Genomic DNA, 18,402 nt, shown 5'->3' on the forward strand with positions numbered 1-18,402 from the left:
GGAGAGTAATCGTGGGGTTGTATTGGCCGAGGGCGGGCCGGGAGCCAAGGCCACTTCTTCCAGCCATTCTATTCAGCCAGTCAGCACTAGAATATGCATCACACGATGATCGGCAGAACAAGCTCCATTCAAACGCGGGTTGCATTGGTCAGAGCCGGGTTTCGTTCCTGAGAAAATGCCGCGCATAGCCATCCCGCCTCGCCGAAGGATTCGGGCTGTACATGCGGACGGGAGGCGCGGGGCGGCCTACGCAGGTGCCGGGTAAGGCTGACATCAATTTGAAACAAAGGAGGAAATGGGGGGAGCGGAGGGAGCAAACGGCGCAGCGGGAGTTCAACATAAACCCCAACTCGCTCTCAGCAGCAATCTCTCGATGGCACGAACTTGGACTCCCCATAATCGCACACGTCCAGTCCTTTTCCATTGCATTACCTTCCGAACCAAGACATATCCAGCCCATCTATACTCAATATGGCAGTCCCGAACTGGCTCCAAATGTGCGTTACTTCTCCAAACCCCATGTTCCTGGGCACAACTTGGCAACCCTGACTTGGCGAACTTCGCGTTCTAGTGTATTCCTACTGCTCACCTTTGCATCGTTCCTGCCTCAACTCCAACGGTTATGGTCGCGTCGTGACAGCTCAGGAGTCAGCCTCTACTACGTCCTCTTCAACCTCTTAGTCGCGACTGAGCTACTCACGATCGACCTTACCCTTTTGACGGGCGTCGAAGACAGCGATGTGTTCGTGCACCAGCCCGCATCCCTCGGCGACTGGTTGAACCTCGCCCAGTTTGCCATCGTTTGGGCTCTATGGACGCTGATGTACGCATATCCCTCGACGCTGCACAATCATCAGGTTGCTAACAAAGAACTTGGACACTACAGCCTCGTTTCATGCATCGTGTTTTATCCAAGCGATGAACCTCGCGGCGTGCCCGCCAAAGTCTCTGCCATCTACACGACCTATCTACTCATCTCTCTCGTCCCCCTCATCATTGTCACAGCCAGCCCATCATCTAGGGAAGGCCGCAGGTGGTTTGACGCTCTGTTCCTCGGCTTCCACACCTACTTTCTGAACCCGATCATCACGATCTTTGGCATTGCTGCTCTATATGCGGAAGCACGTACAATTCGTGCGCGCCCTGAAGGCTCAGGACTCGGTTCGCTGAGCGTCGTGGGCCTCGCGGCGCAGGCGGCTGTGTTCTTCGTCGTGGGAGTTGCGTGGCCTGGTCGCTTGGTCTGGCCCTTTCCGATTTTCGGGAGGGCGTTCCTCGCCTGGATTCAGATGGTCGGGTTTGTGCTCATCGACTACATTATCTTTGTGATCGCTCAGGCGGACCTTTTGTACATTGCCATGCAGCACAATGGATGCCATGCGGGGGTTCAAGGTGGAAACGGCGAAAGGGAGCCTCTGATCTGAAGTGGCGGGGGCTGCCTGAATGTCTCAATTTAGGCCAAATTGCAGGGCGCGAACACGAATGAACATATTTTACTCTAATCGCATTTCTAGGCAGATTGAAAATCTGTTAGTAAGGATTTTCACTGGTAATGCGGTTAAATTCCAAGATCTGACGACGTGTAACTACTCGACTATCGCGAACTCAACTGGCTTCCCGCTAGAAACTACCAGCTTCGGCCGACCTCCATTATCAGATGGCTCGGTGACATTGCCAGCTTCATAACACGGCAGTTTAACCACCGTCTCTGCATGATCCTCCATGATTCCCCAATCCCACCAATCAACTGCAGCCTCCTCGAAAGTGCAGCGAAAGACGTCACCTGGGGCCATATCCCGAGGCAACTCCGCGTCGTCTCCAGAGAGGGTCTGGGTCGTTATCCAGGTCTCCCCCGGCCGTAAGCTCGTGAAGTGCTTGTGCTGCCCAACACGAACGGAAATGTCCGGCTCGTCGACGATCATGAAACCAAAGCTGGTCTCTTCGAGCTCGCAGGATTCCCAGGTACCGCTCTCAGCACCGCTACCGCCTGGAGCATCACCTCGCCGACGGCGATAGATTTGAAATCCTCCAGGCTGTTGCTCAGACACCAGAGATAACCAATGGAATGTCACTGGCTGGTCGCCACTCCCCTCGACGCCTTCGTACTTGATCACGATCTCGACGTCGAAGTATCCACGGCCTCGCAGTGTGGGGGGGCACCGAAGTGACGCCGAGAATATTGGCGCCCCGGGACTGCTGCAACATTAGACGCCTAGCTCGTGTAAAAGGACCATGCATAAATAATACTGCATACTCACATTCGATCAGAGGGGGCCAGCGGCGCAGGCGATTCCGCCTTGCGGCGAGCTGCTGCCTGCTGCATCATTCGCCACCTCTGCTCCTCCGTGTTCGCCGCCACGAATCCTACCTGTGCTTCTCTGGCCGCACGTTCAGGCCAGGCTACCTCCTCTGCCACTGCCATGAAGGTGAGGAGTGCTCCCCCGGGCATGATCAGCTGGGGCTGACCTTGCCCCTTTTTCGCACGCGGTCGCGACCTGAGTCCTGATGGAAGTAGCGTCACAGCCTTCATCTCAAGTCCTACATTGTCTTGGATGCTGCCCCAGGCCCACATACCGATCTCAGCTCCTGGAAAGACCAGCGAGTACGTCTCGCCTGCCTTCAGTACGCGATAGTATCGCTCAGGGAGATCCAGTCTGGTCGGGCTCGTCTGCTCTCCGGGCCCGAGTTCAAATAGGTTAGCTTGATGTTGTCCGGATACGATCAAGCTGTCGATAATTTGCTCTGATAATGCTACGAGACCCGACTTGTTGTCCACGAGTACCTTTTCGAAGGTGCCGTCACCCTTGTGGCCCACGAGAATGCACCCGTTCTCGGCAAACGCGTTGGTGTACATGGACCAGTGGAAGATACAACGTCTGCCCTTGCCATCATCGTCTGCGGCGCGGTGTATGGTGCTCATGATCGGGTACGGCGTGGTGAGCGAAAGGCGCTGGTTGGCTTCAAGTTTCCAGGTTAGGCGCGGAGCTCTAGGTCTAAAGTCATTGAGATCAGCATTAGTTCTGTAACTGGACGTCCGTAACTAAGAAGGGGATGTGATTACTTTCGATCCTTCTTCCCCAAGGACACAAATGAACCCACATCCGATCTTGTCGTCTGCGCCATCGCGAAAGGAGCTTGCGGATTGAAAAAATGTAGTGATTGCAAAGACTTCACCAAGAATAATGAGGTGTCAGTGCTTGTCATCAAATGGATTGGTGGTTGGAGAAGGGAGTCAGCCTGCATTAAGTAGTTACGAGTGACCAGATCAATCTGGACTCGCTTATTGCGATACCAAAAGTTTCATAAACAGATAGAAATCGATAAGTAAATATGACGTATTAACGCGTATTAATGCTTCAGTCGACTGTTTATTTCCAGCAAACAACCAAATCAAAACATCTTTTCTTTTGCGGTGGATATTTAATCTCAGCCTACGCAAAGGAAGCGTGGTTTTGACAGCATCTTTCTCAACGTAAACATCAACATCAAAATCAAACAGTATCTGACACTGCACTGCGTTCAAATCCCTCCATGTTACGTATGGCTGTTTCGCTAGTTAAAGCGGACCCTCCGTCCCTTAGCCTGCAGATGGGACCACGGGCGTTCCTCCCCGGATACAAAAGGACCGTTCTCCCTGCTTTGTTCCAACACGTGCGCCTATTTCTCCATCAACATGCATCAAAGTGCCCTAACTGTAAGTGCGTATGCGCAGCGATACTTCCTAACGAACGTCTGTTTATGTTTCCATTCACTTTCGGTGTACTGAACATACTCCTGATCGCCACTCTTTTAACACGAATAAACAAGATATGAACCTAAAGCAATCTCAAGAACGCGATCGCCCAAGCAATGTGAGCTTTTGCGAAGGGTGCTCGGTTGTAGTCTTCGACGATAGCGCCGATGGCTTTTCCGAAGGCATAAACTGGAACAATGAGCCAACCCTGCGACATTCTCAAGAAGGAGGCAAGATAATCATCATGAAACCTGTTCGCAGTTGGAAAGATACACTGCCGGACTTGCCCAGAATGGCTGAATCTGCCACGACTGGCTGCCGTATGTGTGGCTTCATTCGAGAAGGGCTTCTCCAGCGGAACGTAGGGTACAAGGGCGAAATTCTTGTTAATGGGGGATATCTATGGGGCGGGCAAGGGGATGCAAATGACGTCTCTGTCACCGATCCTGGTTTGGCTTACTGGAGGTGTGAGGTGTACAAGGTCGAGGGAGGGACACGCTCGGCCCAGCTTGCAGTTCTGAATTTTGACATTGAGACCAGCAACAGTAGGTTACTCGGCTTATCTGTTACAATCCGATTCTAACGACTCTGCGAAAGATGACTTGCTTCAATTGCTGAGGGTTGACGCGAAGTGCGCCCCAGAGCCTTTGGACCCGGACACTGTGGAATGGCTCAAGTCAGAGCTTCGGAGCTGCGATAACGAGTGCGACCACGTCAAACCAGCATCGCATTTCTTACCAACTAGGCTGATTGACGTCGGTCAGAGCGAGATGGATGTCCCACGACTCATCTTCACCAAAGACGCTTTCAAGTTGGGAACGATCGATGATCTGGAGTATGCAGCACTGAGCTATTGTTGGAGACCAAAAAGAGACGCTCTAAAGCAGGTAAAAACTACGAAAGGTACCATTGCAGCTCACTGTCAAGGAATGCCGCTTAGCTCCTTGAGCCCTGTCGTGCGGGACACAGTCAAGGTTTGCTGGGCGCTCGGTATTCGTTACCTTTGGATTGACGCTATTTGTATCATCCAAGGAGACAAGGAAGATTGGGACCAAGAGAGTCAGATGATGGGCCACGTGTACTATTCTTGCTCCGTGGCCATCTGCCCGATTTCTTCGCATTCTTGTCTCGAAGGCTATCTCGGAACACGGCCCAGAGGTATCGACGTCCCTTTTGAGTCATCGCGCCGCAAGCACATCAAGGGCTCCTACAGGCTCATTCCATCTTCCATGGATTTTGACGAAGTTGCGATGGGGGCCCCTCGTCCCGGCCCATCACTATACGTGGATCTTCAACGCTCTTCGTGGGATCGTAGGGGTTGGACCTTTCAAGAGCTGGTCCTTTCACCGCGCATGATCGTATTTGGGCCTTCTATGTGCCATTTTGTCTGTGAAACTAAGACAGTCTCCGATAACGGGCACATTGCCACAGATGCAATGCATGGTCCATTGAGATCTGTGATGAATAAGGCTCTCGGAAACTGTGTTGCCGACACAATCCACTCAGCGGAGAGCGTGCAAGAAGCAGACTGGCAATGGACCTCAGTGAATGAAGCCCAGAGTAGGATGTGGACATATCGAGAGGACATTTTCCCTGGGCTTTCCGGTCTTGCTCAGGGATTCGCGACGATCACAGGAGTCACATATCTTGCAGGTCTGTGGAAAAATGATCTCCACCACCAGCTGGTTTGGGAGATCTCACGGCCGTTAGCCGGCGACCTAGCCTCACTAGTACACAGCTTGCAGCACGCAGATCCGTACATCGCTCCTTCATGGAGCTGGGCATCAAGAACAGCACGCTACGAGAACCTGCCCGACAGGCAATTTTCGATGTCTGTCGCTGCTCAAGAGGCGACATCTGCCGCTGACGAGAAAGAAAAGACGTTCTTCGAAGTTGTCACGCAGCCGAGCCACGTCCGCCCCGAGTTTGCCCAGATAGACTACCGCATAGACCTCCAAGGTAGCAACACCTTCGGATCTCTTAGCGGGGCCTTTCTTCGACTGAGGGGTAAAATGTGCGCTTTTCCTTCGGATGTCGGAATAGAAGCTTTGGGGCCCAGCGGTGACTGTCATCCATCCTACGGAAAGTTCTCAGGCGGAATCGGAACCTGCATGCTGGACTGGGGAGTCAGCGAGACGTCAGTGCAGGGACCAGAGCGCATGCAACTATTTTTGATATCCAGCTGTTGCTCGCCAACGTCGCAATGGGGCAAAATGAAGTGGCTTGCGAACTGTGATGATGAAGACTATGACGACTGGGTACCGAGTGACGTGTTGTTAGGCGACAGTTTGTTCTCCAGCGGGTATGAGAGCATCGACACGTGCAAGTACTGCGCGGATCCAATGCACAAGCGGACTGGCTGGGGTCTTGTTATTCATCCCATGGAGGAGCTCGGAAACTACGTGCGAGTTGGAGCTTTTGTCCTCTTTGCACACAAAGGGAGGATGGATCTCTTCAAAAGCGAGGCGGAGGAGATAATACTCGTGTAGCGTCACTTCTGTTTTCACCCGAATGGACTCGATTGCCAAGGCAGGACCCAATTTGAGTCACGTGCGAGGCAACGATGAAGTGGAACTTGTATTTCATAACAAGTCCGCGTGTCGGCACCACCGGTCCCAGGTTCCGATGTTCGGTGCTCGGCAGCGGCCCGTAGCGGGCGGAGACTTTGCTACAGACAAGCATTTTATCCCGATCTTGCGCCGGCGAACCCTGGATCAAACGGCAAAAGAACTGAAAAAACTGTCAGGTACTTCGGCACGCGAGAGTTAGTGCCGACTAAGCCCGAGCGTCCCTTATCTCAACGCACTAGAGGCATCGTAACGCTGTTCTTCGTTGATAGCCGTGGAAATAAAGCGGAAGTGAGTATCTTTCGGCCCAAGAGGACGATAAAAACTTGCCGTTCATGGTAAACCCGAGCAGATTAATAATGGTAGGGGCTCCAGTGAGGGTCCATGGATGAGGTCACTAATCTGTTGCAGAAAATTGCATCACAATCATGACTCAACCCCAGAGCTGTCATCATCTTTTTAAGAAACGCTCATAGGTCAACAAGTTTCACGTTGCATTGATCTGGGAACATCACTCTGACCAGATAACGCCAACTTTCCCCAGACAACATTCATTCCAGCGGGTGGCCAAATATTCCCCGTTCACAGCGGAGAGCAGCCAAGACGATGCAGTCGCTTCTCCAGTACGGGCGGGCAGGGGTCGCCGCCCAGGCTCAAATCGACAGAGACGTGGGCGCAGCAGCGTCTTCTTCACAACCGGCAAGTCATCACCGTCCCAAAACAGGTCAAATTTTCGACGAAGAAAAGGCTCATCCAGCGCACCCAGAAGAGAGGCCAGGCCAAGTCCTAGAGCCGATCAGCGACAGCAGCGCCGAGTCCAGCAATGACGAAGACATCGAACGCGTGGGTACGACCCGGACCCAGTATTCCGAAGGAACTGCTCTCGGTCGGGTTCTCACCGGCATCCACGTCCGAGACCGCACCGCCCACGAGGGTCATGGAGGCCGGGTCTTTGTTGTCGGATGGGCGGGACCGGATGACCCCCTCGACCCTCACAACTGGTTCCTGACGAGACGTATCGGCGTGACGCTCCAGATCTCCGTGATTGCGCTTTTCGTCGGCGCCGCTTCCGGCATCGATGCGACCGTACTCCCGCAAGCTGCGAAAGACTTGGGTGTCAGTGAAGTCGCCGAATCTATGGCGACAGGTAGGAAACCAGTCGGTGTATCTCGGCTACAATTTTGCTAACAATCTATCTTTAGGCCTTTACCTGGTTGGCATGGGTGTAGGCTCGCTCATTGCGGGTCCTTTCTCAGAGACCTTTGGCCGCAATGCCGTTTACATCGTCTCAATGGGAGTCTTCATGTTGTGGATCATGGCATCCGGTTTGGCTCCCAACTTTGGCGCTCAGATTGTGTTCCGATTTCTCGCAGGTTGCTCTGCATCCACGCCGCTTGTATGCTCCGGTGGCTCAATCGCGGACATGTACAATCGTGTTGAAAAGACGTGGAGCTTCCCACTGTACGCAATCACCTGTTTCGGAGGCCCTATGATAGGTGCCGTGATGGGCGCCTATATCGGACCATCACCTCTGGTGAGCTGGCGCTGGACCGAGTGGACGATGATGATCTGCTCCGGTCTCGTTCTGGTGCTCGTCGGGCTGTGTATGCCGGAGACATATGGCCCGTTATTGCTGCAGTGGAAAGCGGCACACTACCGTCGCATCACTGGGGATAACCGCTTTCGGTCCGAGCACGAAATTGTTGATGCAACACTATTCACCCGATTGAAGACGAGCATGACAAGGCCATTCCTCATGCTTACTGAGCCCATCATTATCGCTATGACGCTGTATATAACCGTCGTGTATATCGTTCTCTTCACTTTCCTGGTTGGCTGGCCGGATATCTTCGAAAAGACATACGGACTTGACCAAGGCCTCGCCAACATCATCTTCATCGCCATGTTTGTCGGCACGCAGATCAACTTTGCGTTTGTCCCACTCGTGTACCGCATGACGGTGATGAGAACGAAGCAGACCGAGGACGGATCTTTCGAGCCGGAAATCCGCCTGTGGTACGCCATGTTCGGAGCCGCCATTTCTGTCCCCGTATCTCTGTTCTGGCTGGGCTGGACCAACTTCGCCAGCATCAGCATTTGGTCGGCCATTTTTGCAGTCGTAATGTTTGGGTACGGCGTAACGGGCATCTTCATGTGCGTTTACATGTACATCATCGACTCATACGAGATTTACTCGGCCTCGGCACTTACGTTTGTGGCCTTGATTAGATACATCGTCGCCGGCGGTATGACAGTCGTGGGAATTCCGTTCTACGACAAGATGGGAACGCATTACACGCTGACGATTCTGGCGTGCATCGCGGCGGTACTTGCGCCAATCCCATATGTGCTGTATTACTACGGTCCCTGGATTCGGTCGAAGAGCAAGTATGCTGTCTCGATGTCTCGATGAAGACCCAATGAAAGGAGCTCGGGTCTTAGGTAGTAGACTAGTCGCAGGGGAGTTTGCAACGAAGCCTAGGTGATCCACGTTGAATCAACAGACTCTTCAGCAGACCTTGTCTCATCGCGACCCGTCTTCATGCTTGCTTTGGCCATGCACTTTGGAAATCTTATAATCATCTATCCCCCGTCCAACGCAGTTTGTAGCCAGCTAGACACGGACGCCCTTTCCCTGGTACAAGGACGTGCCGGCGATTAAACAGTAGCACCATCACCACCATATCTATTGGATATGCTTCAATGCGTGCCTGTAAATGCAATCTTGAACCCCGTTTGAATCCCTTAACGCCTTGCTACAATATGCATCTTCCGCGTGATGACTGCTAGCCATGAACCATTCTTTTCCCAAACATTACTCATCATCTTCACTTCCAACCTTATCCACCCAGTTTTGTGCCTTTGACGCAAATAGTGCAATCATCAACACAAGGACGCCTCCTAAAAGAGCCCCGAGTCCAGCTGCGACGTTTGTTTAGCGAAAGTTCTAGTTAAAATGAGATGCACAACTCACTGATAGTAAAAGCCCATCCAACCCCGATGGCATCAATCATGGGGACCAGACCACCAACAGCACCAGCTCCAAAGCTGTATTGAATGATATACTTGCCGCTGATCACAGCTGTGCGATGCTCCGGAAGAGCCTCTGCAATATTGCTTAGCAATTTCACGACTAAGTGATGTAGTCGAGCCATAGACTTACCGGCTGAATACGTGTTGAGACCACTAAATGACCACATGAGTCCGAGACCCTGCACGAAGGAACTGATAATGGGTAGTGGCATGCCGCCAACCTCCTTTTGTACACTCCAGCCATACAACAGCGTACCCACAGGCAAGATGACAAAGATTGCTGGCAGACTGGCCCTCAACCTGTCCTGGGGGAGACGAAGTCCGTTGCGCTTGCGGATGTACCTCTTCACGGTGTGATCCGAGAGCCTTCCTCCGAGAGTACTGCCCAACAAGAAACCGGCGCCTGGTGCCAGGTAGAAGAGGCCACTGATCAAGGGTGAGGTCAGGCCGAAACGAGGGTTGATGACGCGTCGGACGGAACTAAGAAGACCATACTGGTTGAAGCCCAGCAAGCCGCAGGTGACATTCTTTATCCACAGTTAGCGCGCGTGCGAGTATGATAGGGGACCGTAGTACATACTGCTGCTAGAATATTAGGGTATTTGAAAGCCCTCAAAACACCCATGGGGTTAAATGCATGCATCACCTCTCTGACAGAATGAACAGGGGCCTTCTCGGGGACTTTCAGGTGCGTGAGCTCGCTTGCTCTGGGGACGAAGAAATACGCCAGGATCAGGCCAATGAAAGTCATTGCAGCTTGAACGCCATAGATGATCCTCCAACTGGCGAATGCAACAATGACGCCGCCAGTCAAAGGTGCTGCAAAAGTCAGCGTTTGTCTCTTGAATACGACGTTGTAACCTACCTATTGTGTTTGCAGCAACGCAGCTTCCAAGGAAGAATCCTACTGCGGTACCTCTGGTTGTCTAACGCTGATGTTAGATCCTGTTTGTTGTGCTCGTTGTGCTTACTCACCGGCTCAAAGATGTCCGCCAAGATAGTCTGGCCCGCAACGAGGAAGAACGGACCCGTTGTTCCTCCAATGACCCAAATGGCGGTAAAACAGGCCAAGTTTTTGGAGAGCGCAGATCCAATTGAACAAAGAGTCAAGAGAGAGTTTGCCAATAGGTACGCGGTCCTCCGACCCAGGATGTTGCTGGTTGGGAGCCAGATCAAAGCCGACAAGGCCATGGCGATGAAAACGCCGGCGTTAGCCGTGCTGATTGCATGCGTTGAAACACCAAAGTCCGCAGCGACCTCTTTCGTCGCAGTCAAGATCGAGCTTCCGGAGAAGGTAACCGGTAGGGCCATCCAGCAGACGACGAACAACGTAACCCACTTGCGCCAAGTGGGCATTTCCATGACCACATCATCAACGGCAGCGGGCCGGGCAGGCTCGGACGCGGCCGGGATGGGGCCGGAAAGCGGATCGGAACTTAATTGCGGCATGGTGACGGTAGCCATCTTGTCCGGCTTCTCGGCAGTCTGTGTAGCCATGGTAACGAGCGTAGCATCGAATAAATCAACAGCTAAAAGAAAGGGATATCCAGCGATTTTACAGTCGAAACATCAGAGCGGTCACGTATGGCTCGGGGACCCAGCCGGGTATATACCCAGCGAAACCACTCCGCCATTCGGACGCCCCAGCCGGCACCGAAAAAAATTCACCATTTTTTCGTCGTATCCTGTGACTCAAAGGTGTCGATAAGTGGGCCTTGCATTGCGAGTTTTAGATAGGTCACAAGCGAGGCCGGTTCGGGGGGCGGAAAACTTGTTGCACTGATAGCGGTGGATTTCTTTGGGCCGCAAGTCTTTTGTTCATGTTTCTAAGTCGGCAAGTCATCATGAAGCCGACTTGACACATTGAGACAGCCGGAGATATTGTGGGGATAATGCAGACAGGTAAGACTCGGCGAAAACTCAAATCATGCCGAGGACCGTGGGGCACTGACTAATCTTCCCCCCGGCGTAAAATTCAATTTTTGCCGATAACCTCGGGCCTGCTGACCTTTCTTCCTTCAACTGGTCTGAACTGGACGACAAAGAAAGCGTTCGGACGTAGTGCTGACAAGCTATTTCCAGTGGTTCTGTCAATGTAGCGGTCACGTTCACCAGGCCCTCTGACGCAGGCTTGAGTCGCTGAATATCTACTGGCCGCCTCGGCGTTTGGCCATCTTCCCGAAATACATCGGAGCCCACGAGGACACATTCCCGATTCGGTAAACTTATCGACCAACACCATGGCCTCGGAAGGGGACATGTCCAGTGCGGAGGACAGGGTCTTGTCAGTATCTGCATCGGCTTCCAAGAGTTCGAACCCGAAGTCCAGGACGAAGCCCATAGCGTGAGTCTCGCGATTTGTTCATTGTCAATAATAATTGCAGTAATTGACGTTGGGTTGTAGGTGTTCCAGATGTCATTCGCGTAAAGTGAGATGCTCAGGTGGGCACCCATGCGATAACTGCCGCCAGGCAAGTAAGGGTGCAGAATGCACCTATCCCAGACGCAATCGTATGATCAAAGTGAGCCAACGGTATGTTGCACTGGGTTTGCATTTGTATGTTCATCTACCCAATTGTGTCCTCTAACACCCGTCACTCAGATATGTCGATGATCTCATAGCCGAGAACCAGCGCCTCAAGGGCCAAAATGCCGGGCCTCGACATGCCGACACTCATACTCAAGCCGCCACCATCCTTCCTGACATCCCCGCAGTGCCAGCAAGAGACACAGTTGACAATGGCATTGCTATACCAGCACCGTCACTTGACCAACGCCCATGGTTCTTTGATATGAACATCCCACACACCCCCATTCTCATCGGCGAGGCATCAGACGCTGCATTCGCTACTCGATTTCGGCAAGCAATCGCAACTGGAGATCATAGCCACATACCCAGAGTTAACTATGCAACTGATGAACGACTATTGGCGTTGTCTGACGTCGACTGCCCGTGGCCTAGCCCTGCAAGGGCTCGCTTCCTGGTCGGCGTTGCCTTGAGATATGTGAGTCGATGCTATCACATCATCCGTAAGAGTCTCATCTTGGACGGACTAGAGCAGACACTTCAGAATCCATCTGAAAGTGACACTCTTTTGAAGAGTAAACTCTGGGCATTATTCGCTATCGGCGCCATGTATTCGACACGATCGGCGACGTCCGAGAAAGATTTCCCAGGAATGGGCTATTTTGCCAGGGCCACCAGAGTGCTCCGCATCGTCAGCGAAAGACCACGGATTGATGTAGTCGAGCTTAGACTCTTGCTTGTAGGTGTGGCAATGTGCATTATGATACCATAGTTTGCTGACCCTAAGTCATATAGTCTTTCTACTCTTTGGCACTTAATCGCCGACATACCGCCTACACCTTCGCTGGTTCCGCGACTAGACTCGCCGTCGTCATGGGTCTGCATCTCAACGTCCCCGAGTCCCAGCTGCGAGACGTTGCCGCCCGGGAACATCGGAACCGAGTGTTCTGGACAGCATACATATTCGACCGCATGTGGGCATCGAAGTTGGGCCATCCTGTCTGCGTTCAGGATGTCGACATCGAGGTTGATCTTCCATCTAACCCTACGGTTGACGAAAGTATCGCGGATGATTTTGCGGATGCATCATACTTCGTCGCCAGTGTCAAGCTCGCGCGGGTTCTTGGGAAAATTGTGCCATTGATCTATCGCAGACGGAATCAGCAGATGTCGCTATCCCACCGGGTACAGGAAGCGTTGAACGACCTCCGTGGTTGGGTTGAGGAGTTACCACCCCAGCTTCACATCGACCACAAGGTCACATCAGAGAGAATGCAGAAACCAATCTCGCTACATCTGAACTTCAATCAAGTAAGTCCGAACATGTCCCAGAGTGAAATTGAATCCTACTAACAACCAAGTGCGCCGTGAGCGTCACCCGTCCCATTCTGCTCCACGTCCTTCGCACCCATGTGGCGTCGTGGGGAACACCATCAACTCCAGAGCCACAGATTCCGGGAACAGCAATGACTCTTGCTGAAGCGTGCATTCGTTGTGCTAGACACTCCTGTCGCCTGTTGACCGAATGTTGGATTGACGGATCTTTTGCAACATTTGACTACTTCTATACCCAGTACCTCTTCTCGGCCTCCACCATTCTCGCCATATCAAGTCTTCTCAATGGCAAAGAAAGTCAAAACGATCGAGAACAGTTCGAAGAAGCGGCGCAATTTCTCTCCCAGCTGAGAGACAACGGCAATTTTGCTGCCGGGGAGTTCTGCCAGCATATCGACGCTATGAAAGCAATGATGGCTGCTGCTCATGCTCGCCGTGGCGGATACTCGGTGGCAGGGGACGCTTCTACGCTGCTTGGCGACGCAACGGCCACTTTTGGCGATGCGATGAGTATTGCACAGCCCTTCACCGCTCAGAACACCACAGCCGGCATGGCTCTCGCGGAACCGTCTCTACAAGAGTTGTTGGCTCAGCCTATCCTGGACCTGCAATTTATCGACGCATCTATCTACAACGATGGTGCGCAAGGGCTGTATTGGCCAGACATAAGTCCAGAGACTTGGACACCTGATTGGACTGCAGCTTGATTGAGGATTGCATGTCATGTGGCAAGATCGATACTAAATGCTGTTCCTCATCTCCGATTAATACATGGTCCGTCCCTCATGAGCTCCCATCTTGGTCCAGCCACAGACGTCCTTACTGGCTCCTAAAGAGATATCACCAAAATCTAAACGGCACTGCCAGCCTCCCAGCCGCGTTTGGAGCCGCAGTTGGCGAAACAGCTGAACCACTTGCTTGTCCTCCGCTTCCTGTCGACTGTCCCGTTTCACCAGTTGCTTCTGCTGTCGTCGTTACAGTACCCGGTCCGATTGTCGATGTGGTGGTGCCCGGCGCTGCGCTCCCACTCTGAGTGCCATCGCATGCCACTTCGCCTGAGATGAAGGTGTAGCTGGTGCTGCACCCGATTCGGCCACACGTTCCCTTGCACGGAAAACTGATGTACTCAGTGGGTACAGGCGTCGGGCATCCGCAGCCGTGAGTCAGGGTGGAAATGGTGATGCACTGAAGAACCATGCATGTTGAGCATATCTCAAGCGTCTCTGTCGCAGTCGGGCATCCGGTCTGTGGTGATACAGGCGACGAAGTGATAGTACGTAGGACGGTGGAGTCAGATATGACGTCGGATGAGGCTTGAGCCACGATCGGCGCCGCCCTATTGCCGTCAGCTGCGTACCATTACAGATATTTTGCACGGGATCTTACGCTGAAATTATTGCGAGAATGTGGATGGAAGTTTTCATATTGTCGTTCTTGAGTGTGAAGTCAGACGAGAAGGGAAACCATGGCTTGGGAAGTTCTGCAGGAGTATGATATATCAACCCATGATGGCAGGTGACTATGTCGTTCTCCGCTTGATGATCCCGAACGTCATTCGTCGACTTGGTCGGTGTAGCAATTCACCAGCCTTTTTGGGAGTAGGTGTCTTGGCTTGCAGGGGCACAACGGCGATGGACTCGTATCGAGCTTCATAGCGCGGAGATCCATTTATTTCGGCCTATCAGAGGCCCCGAGACAGATCATCAAAATGTTACACCAAGTTTCATAGCCAAAACAGTTTTGTTTATCTTGCAAGAAATCAGGAAGATCAGCCATTCATTTTTTCACGGCTCATCTATGTAAAAGCAGTCGACGGCTATTTATTGCGCTCGCGATCTGATTGGTGTCACAATGGAGACCCAAAGTACGTTGAATTACGTCAGGAACATACGTTGATGATTCAACGTCTCAGCCGTTAAAAACCATCACCATAGGTAGGTAAACTCAGATAATGAGTTTCAAATTCATAATGTCGTTCTTCTCAGTTACTTTTGTGTGAATCTGGTCGAATGATTTCAATGCACCAGCCCTGGTGGCTGGTCCAAGCAACTCAAGATTGCCAGACGTAACACGCCATCGGAAAGCTGCGAATAGCGACCGACCTCAAAAGGGATCCCATTTTCAAGCATGGTATGAACGTTCCCATAAGGTAGAAAATCTTGTAATCAGATGGTAGAGAAATAGCTACTGTAGCATTTTACCCTACTAATAACCCCTCCGTGCCTAAGGATCATCATCGTTGTCGTCCTTCCTGTCGGTTTTGCTGGCACTATGATCACCCGTTTTATCCTTATCCTCCCGAATATCAGACTAAAGGTCTTGTAATCCGGCTCTTTAGCCTTCCGATGTAGGTGAACCATGAATTGGCGGTCCGCTCAGTTGATACGGCTCTAAAATGATTTTGAGCATGTTGACTTCGAGAGATCATAACACCATGGGAAAGTTTCAGCCGTCCTCAATTCCCCAACGAAGGCTTTATTTTCGAAATAGTTACCAGTCGCAGACACCGGCGGGATAAATATGCATTACACACAGAAGCTAAGCATAATAAAGAAGGAATAGCTTACGCTAGAGACAAAAGTTGATACCCGGGGTGACCCGGATATCCTGCCGAATACGAACAACATGGTATCGTTGTGAGCTGGTCCAGTGACGGTGGAATTTGAGTTTTCTGAGTCGCACCAAAAGCGCGGGGTTTCTTTGAGATGAACTTAACGACGGACGTCGGCAATTGGCCTGCACATCGCATTGAGTAACGCGTCTCCTCATCCAAACGAGGAACGAACGCGGGGAAGGGGAAACCGAACCCGAGATTTTGGAACTGGCTGCCGTCCATCAGACAAAGAGAGTGAAAGCTGACAGTTTCCACCCCAACCATCTCATCAACATCACCAGCTCGTGGACCAAAATATCAAGTCACCTCCCCCATCAAGAGTTCGGAGCCTCTCGGTCAGAATGGAACTCATCAAAACCTCGGAAACATGGCGACTTGTTGCCTTAGTCCCATTTCTGGGCTTAGTTTACGGCGCGTACTCCATGTACAAAGCGCGCAGCTTCTTTCGACGACTTCAGCGCCTCGGTTACCCAATGCCCCCTCACCACCCTATCTGGGGTCATCTTGGTGTCATTGCGAGCGTCGTGAAGGATCTACCGCCCGACCTCATGCCTACAGTGGCTCTTGGCGAATACTTCCGCCGACGGTACCCTCATCTAGACCAAGCGTTCTATCTCGACCAGTGGCCCTTCTCGAAGCCGATGCTTGTCCTCCTGTCCCCGGATGCAGCACGTCAAATCAGTCAAGGTGTAGCGCTGCCAAAGGATCCAGGCCAACATGAGTTCCTCAAACCTTTGACCGGGGGCCACGACTTGGACACGATGGAGGGCGACGAGTGGAAATTCTGGCATAACGTCTTCAGCCCTGGCTTCCGTGTTTCGAACATCGCTGCTTTGGTGCCGAACATGGTCGAGATGGTCAGCGTCTTTTGCGAACGTCTTCGTCAGCAGGCAAGAAGGGGTGATAAACCGTTTCACCTGAGCCCAATGGCGCTCGATCTCACCATGGACCTCTCCAGCAAATCGATCTGGGATCATGAGCTGCACAGTCAGACCGGATACAACGAGTTTTCCTCGGCCCTGGCCTCACAGCTCAGCTGGCTTCACTACTATGGGACTTCACCTCTAAAGGACCTCAACATCCTTCGTCCATTTATGCAATGGTACAACGCCCGCCGCATGGACACTTACATCGACAACGTGCTGTCCCAAAAGCCGAGACCTGGTATGCGAGATAAGACTGGAGCAATCTCGGTGTTGGACACGGCCAACATCCCGCAAGATCCGGTACATGTCAAGGTACTTCCCAAGGTCATCCGCTCCCAAATAAAATTCATGATGCTTGCGGGATATGACACCACCGGTTCGTCAATAGTCTTTATGACTCACCTTCTTTCAAAGCATCCAGATGTTCTTGCGCGGGTTCGTGCGGAACATGACGAGGTCTTGGGTCCAGATGTCTCTGTGGCGCCAAAGTTGATAGCAGCGAATCCCAAGCTGCTCAACCTTCTCCCTTACACTACGGCCGTGATCAAGGAGTCTTTGCGGTTCTACCCGCCCGGCGCAACCTCGAGGTATGGAAACCCTGACTTTCACATCGTGATAGAATCGCCAAATTCGAAAGCCAACGGCGGGGTCGGAGAAGGTACTTTAGCTCTGCCCACCGATAGGATTGTGTGCATGGCAATCCACCACGGCATCCATCACAACCCACGCTACTGGGAGAGGCCCCATGAGTTCATACCCGAGCGCTTCTTGGAAAAGACTAAAGACGACCCACTTCAGCCTCCGGCCAATGGCTGGCGCCCGTTTGAACGTGGACCACGAGCATGTATTGGGCAAGAGATGGCATTGACTGAGGTCAAGATGGTCTGCGCTATGACGGCGAGAGAATTTGACTTCAAACCTGCGTACGGCGAGATGGGGCCTCAGCCTGCGCCTAGGATTGACAATGACCATGTCTATTTAGTCAGTCGCGGAGGAGCTGCAAATCCAAGCGGATACTATCCATGTCGAATCAGGCTCACCACCAGAATCTGAGGAAGGAACTGGCATGGGGAGGTTGTTGAAACGGGAACATCGTCAGGACGTTGTATTTTACGATGGCAGCGCTATTTTGGGGGAAGTCGGTGAGTTGTGCCCGTAGGCGGTAGCCTGCAAAACTCATAAACACATAAACCCAAAGCTCGAAGAATTAAAAACCAAAAACACATAGGAGTGAAAACACTAACAAGACCCTGCTTCTTGTTCAGTGCGCTCACAGGTTGTTGAAGAAAAATCAAATGGGTCTTAATGTCATTTACCTTGTGGGAATTACAAACGCCCAGGAACTGGGAAAATAACAATTGTCTTAGAGCTGAGGAGTTTTCATGATGATTACCTTATGCACCGTACACAAGTCTGCATTATTTCGTATCCGTTGCGCACGTTCGATACTCCTCCAGCTCTGCACGTCATCATCTACGGCCGAATCGTAAAACATGGATGTGTTAAATTAGGTAGTCTAGCAACGTCTCGGCACGCATCAGCTCTTCATGACATCGCGAATGGTGACGGATGTTCTAGGTAATACGGTACTCAAGTGTGATAGTATTATTGTCATCGAGAGCAATCGTCTAATCCGGTCACAGGGAATCGGAATCTGACCTCAAGAAAAC

The 18,402-nt window shown here is 52.1% G+C and overlaps 8 protein-coding genes across 8 annotated transcripts; 5 read left to right on the forward strand and 3 right to left on the reverse strand.

Annotated features, from left to right (window-relative positions):
- Positions 1 to 471: 471 nt before the first annotated feature.
- Positions 472 to 1,421, forward strand: CGCA056_v003777 (uncharacterized protein; the record flags this gene model as incomplete). The annotated part of the gene is made up of 3 exons (XM_037319033.1): positions 472 to 497; positions 572 to 823; positions 887 to 1,421. The coding sequence occupies 3 exons, from the start codon at positions 472 to 474 to the stop codon at positions 1,419 to 1,421; spliced, it is 813 nt and encodes a 270-aa protein (XP_037184234.1).
- Positions 1,422 to 1,583: 162 nt separating this feature from the next.
- Positions 1,584 to 3,120, reverse strand: CGCA056_v003778 (uncharacterized protein; the record flags this gene model as incomplete). Its single annotated transcript, XM_037319034.1, has 3 exons — positions 1,584 to 2,190; positions 2,256 to 2,990; positions 3,059 to 3,120. The coding sequence occupies 3 exons, from the start codon at positions 3,118 to 3,120 to the stop codon at positions 1,584 to 1,586; spliced, it is 1,404 nt and encodes a 467-aa protein (XP_037184229.1).
- Positions 3,121 to 4,022: 902 nt separating this feature from the next.
- On the forward strand, positions 4,023 to 6,219 carry CGCA056_v003779 (uncharacterized protein; the record flags this gene model as incomplete). The annotated part of the gene is made up of 2 exons (XM_037319035.1): positions 4,023 to 4,275; positions 4,328 to 6,219. The coding sequence occupies 2 exons, from the start codon at positions 4,023 to 4,025 to the stop codon at positions 6,217 to 6,219; spliced, it is 2,145 nt and encodes a 714-aa protein (XP_037184230.1).
- Positions 6,220 to 6,903: 684 nt separating this feature from the next.
- kojT-0 (putative efflux pump kojT) lies at positions 6,904 to 8,710 on the forward strand (the record flags this gene model as incomplete). The annotated part of the gene is made up of 2 exons (XM_037319036.1): positions 6,904 to 7,444; positions 7,500 to 8,710. The coding sequence occupies 2 exons, from the start codon at positions 6,904 to 6,906 to the stop codon at positions 8,708 to 8,710; spliced, it is 1,752 nt and encodes a 583-aa protein (XP_037183734.1).
- A 402-nt stretch (positions 8,711 to 9,112) lies between these two features.
- On the reverse strand, positions 9,113 to 10,827 carry CGCA056_v003781 (Efflux pump FUB11; the record flags this gene model as incomplete). The annotated part of the gene is made up of 6 exons (XM_037319037.1): positions 9,113 to 9,219; positions 9,272 to 9,403; positions 9,461 to 9,857; positions 9,911 to 10,149; positions 10,196 to 10,256; positions 10,306 to 10,827. 6 exons carry the CDS (start codon positions 10,825 to 10,827, stop codon positions 9,113 to 9,115), a joined length of 1,458 nt encoding a protein of 485 aa, XP_037183733.1.
- A 743-nt stretch (positions 10,828 to 11,570) lies between these two features.
- On the forward strand, positions 11,571 to 13,899 carry CGCA056_v003782 (putative transcriptional regulatory protein; the record flags this gene model as incomplete). Its single annotated transcript, XM_037319038.1, has 4 exons — positions 11,571 to 11,674; positions 11,933 to 12,596; positions 12,653 to 13,168; positions 13,219 to 13,899. The coding sequence occupies 4 exons, from the start codon at positions 11,571 to 11,573 to the stop codon at positions 13,897 to 13,899; spliced, it is 1,965 nt and encodes a 654-aa protein (XP_037183736.1).
- Positions 13,900 to 14,141: 242 nt separating this feature from the next.
- CGCA056_v003783 (uncharacterized protein) lies at positions 14,142 to 14,616 on the reverse strand (the record flags this gene model as incomplete). The annotated part of the gene is made up of 3 exons (XM_037319039.1): positions 14,142 to 14,247; positions 14,319 to 14,528; positions 14,579 to 14,616. The coding sequence occupies 3 exons, from the start codon at positions 14,614 to 14,616 to the stop codon at positions 14,142 to 14,144; spliced, it is 354 nt and encodes a 117-aa protein (XP_037183735.1).
- Positions 14,617 to 16,354: 1,738 nt separating this feature from the next.
- Positions 16,355 to 17,785, forward strand: stcS-4 (putative sterigmatocystin biosynthesis P450 monooxygenase stcS; the record flags this gene model as incomplete). Its single annotated transcript, XM_037319040.1, has 1 exon — positions 16,355 to 17,785. The coding sequence occupies one exon, from the start codon at positions 16,355 to 16,357 to the stop codon at positions 17,783 to 17,785; it is 1,431 nt and encodes a 476-aa protein (XP_037183730.1).
- Positions 17,786 to 18,402: the final 617 nt, after the last annotated feature.

The sequence above is a fragment of the Colletotrichum aenigma genome, assembly GCF_013390185.1.
Source record: "Colletotrichum aenigma strain Cg56 chromosome Unknown KSG_Cg56_contig02, whole genome shotgun sequence".
Classification (NCBI taxonomy): Eukaryota; Fungi; Ascomycota; class Sordariomycetes; order Glomerellales; family Glomerellaceae; genus Colletotrichum; species Colletotrichum aenigma.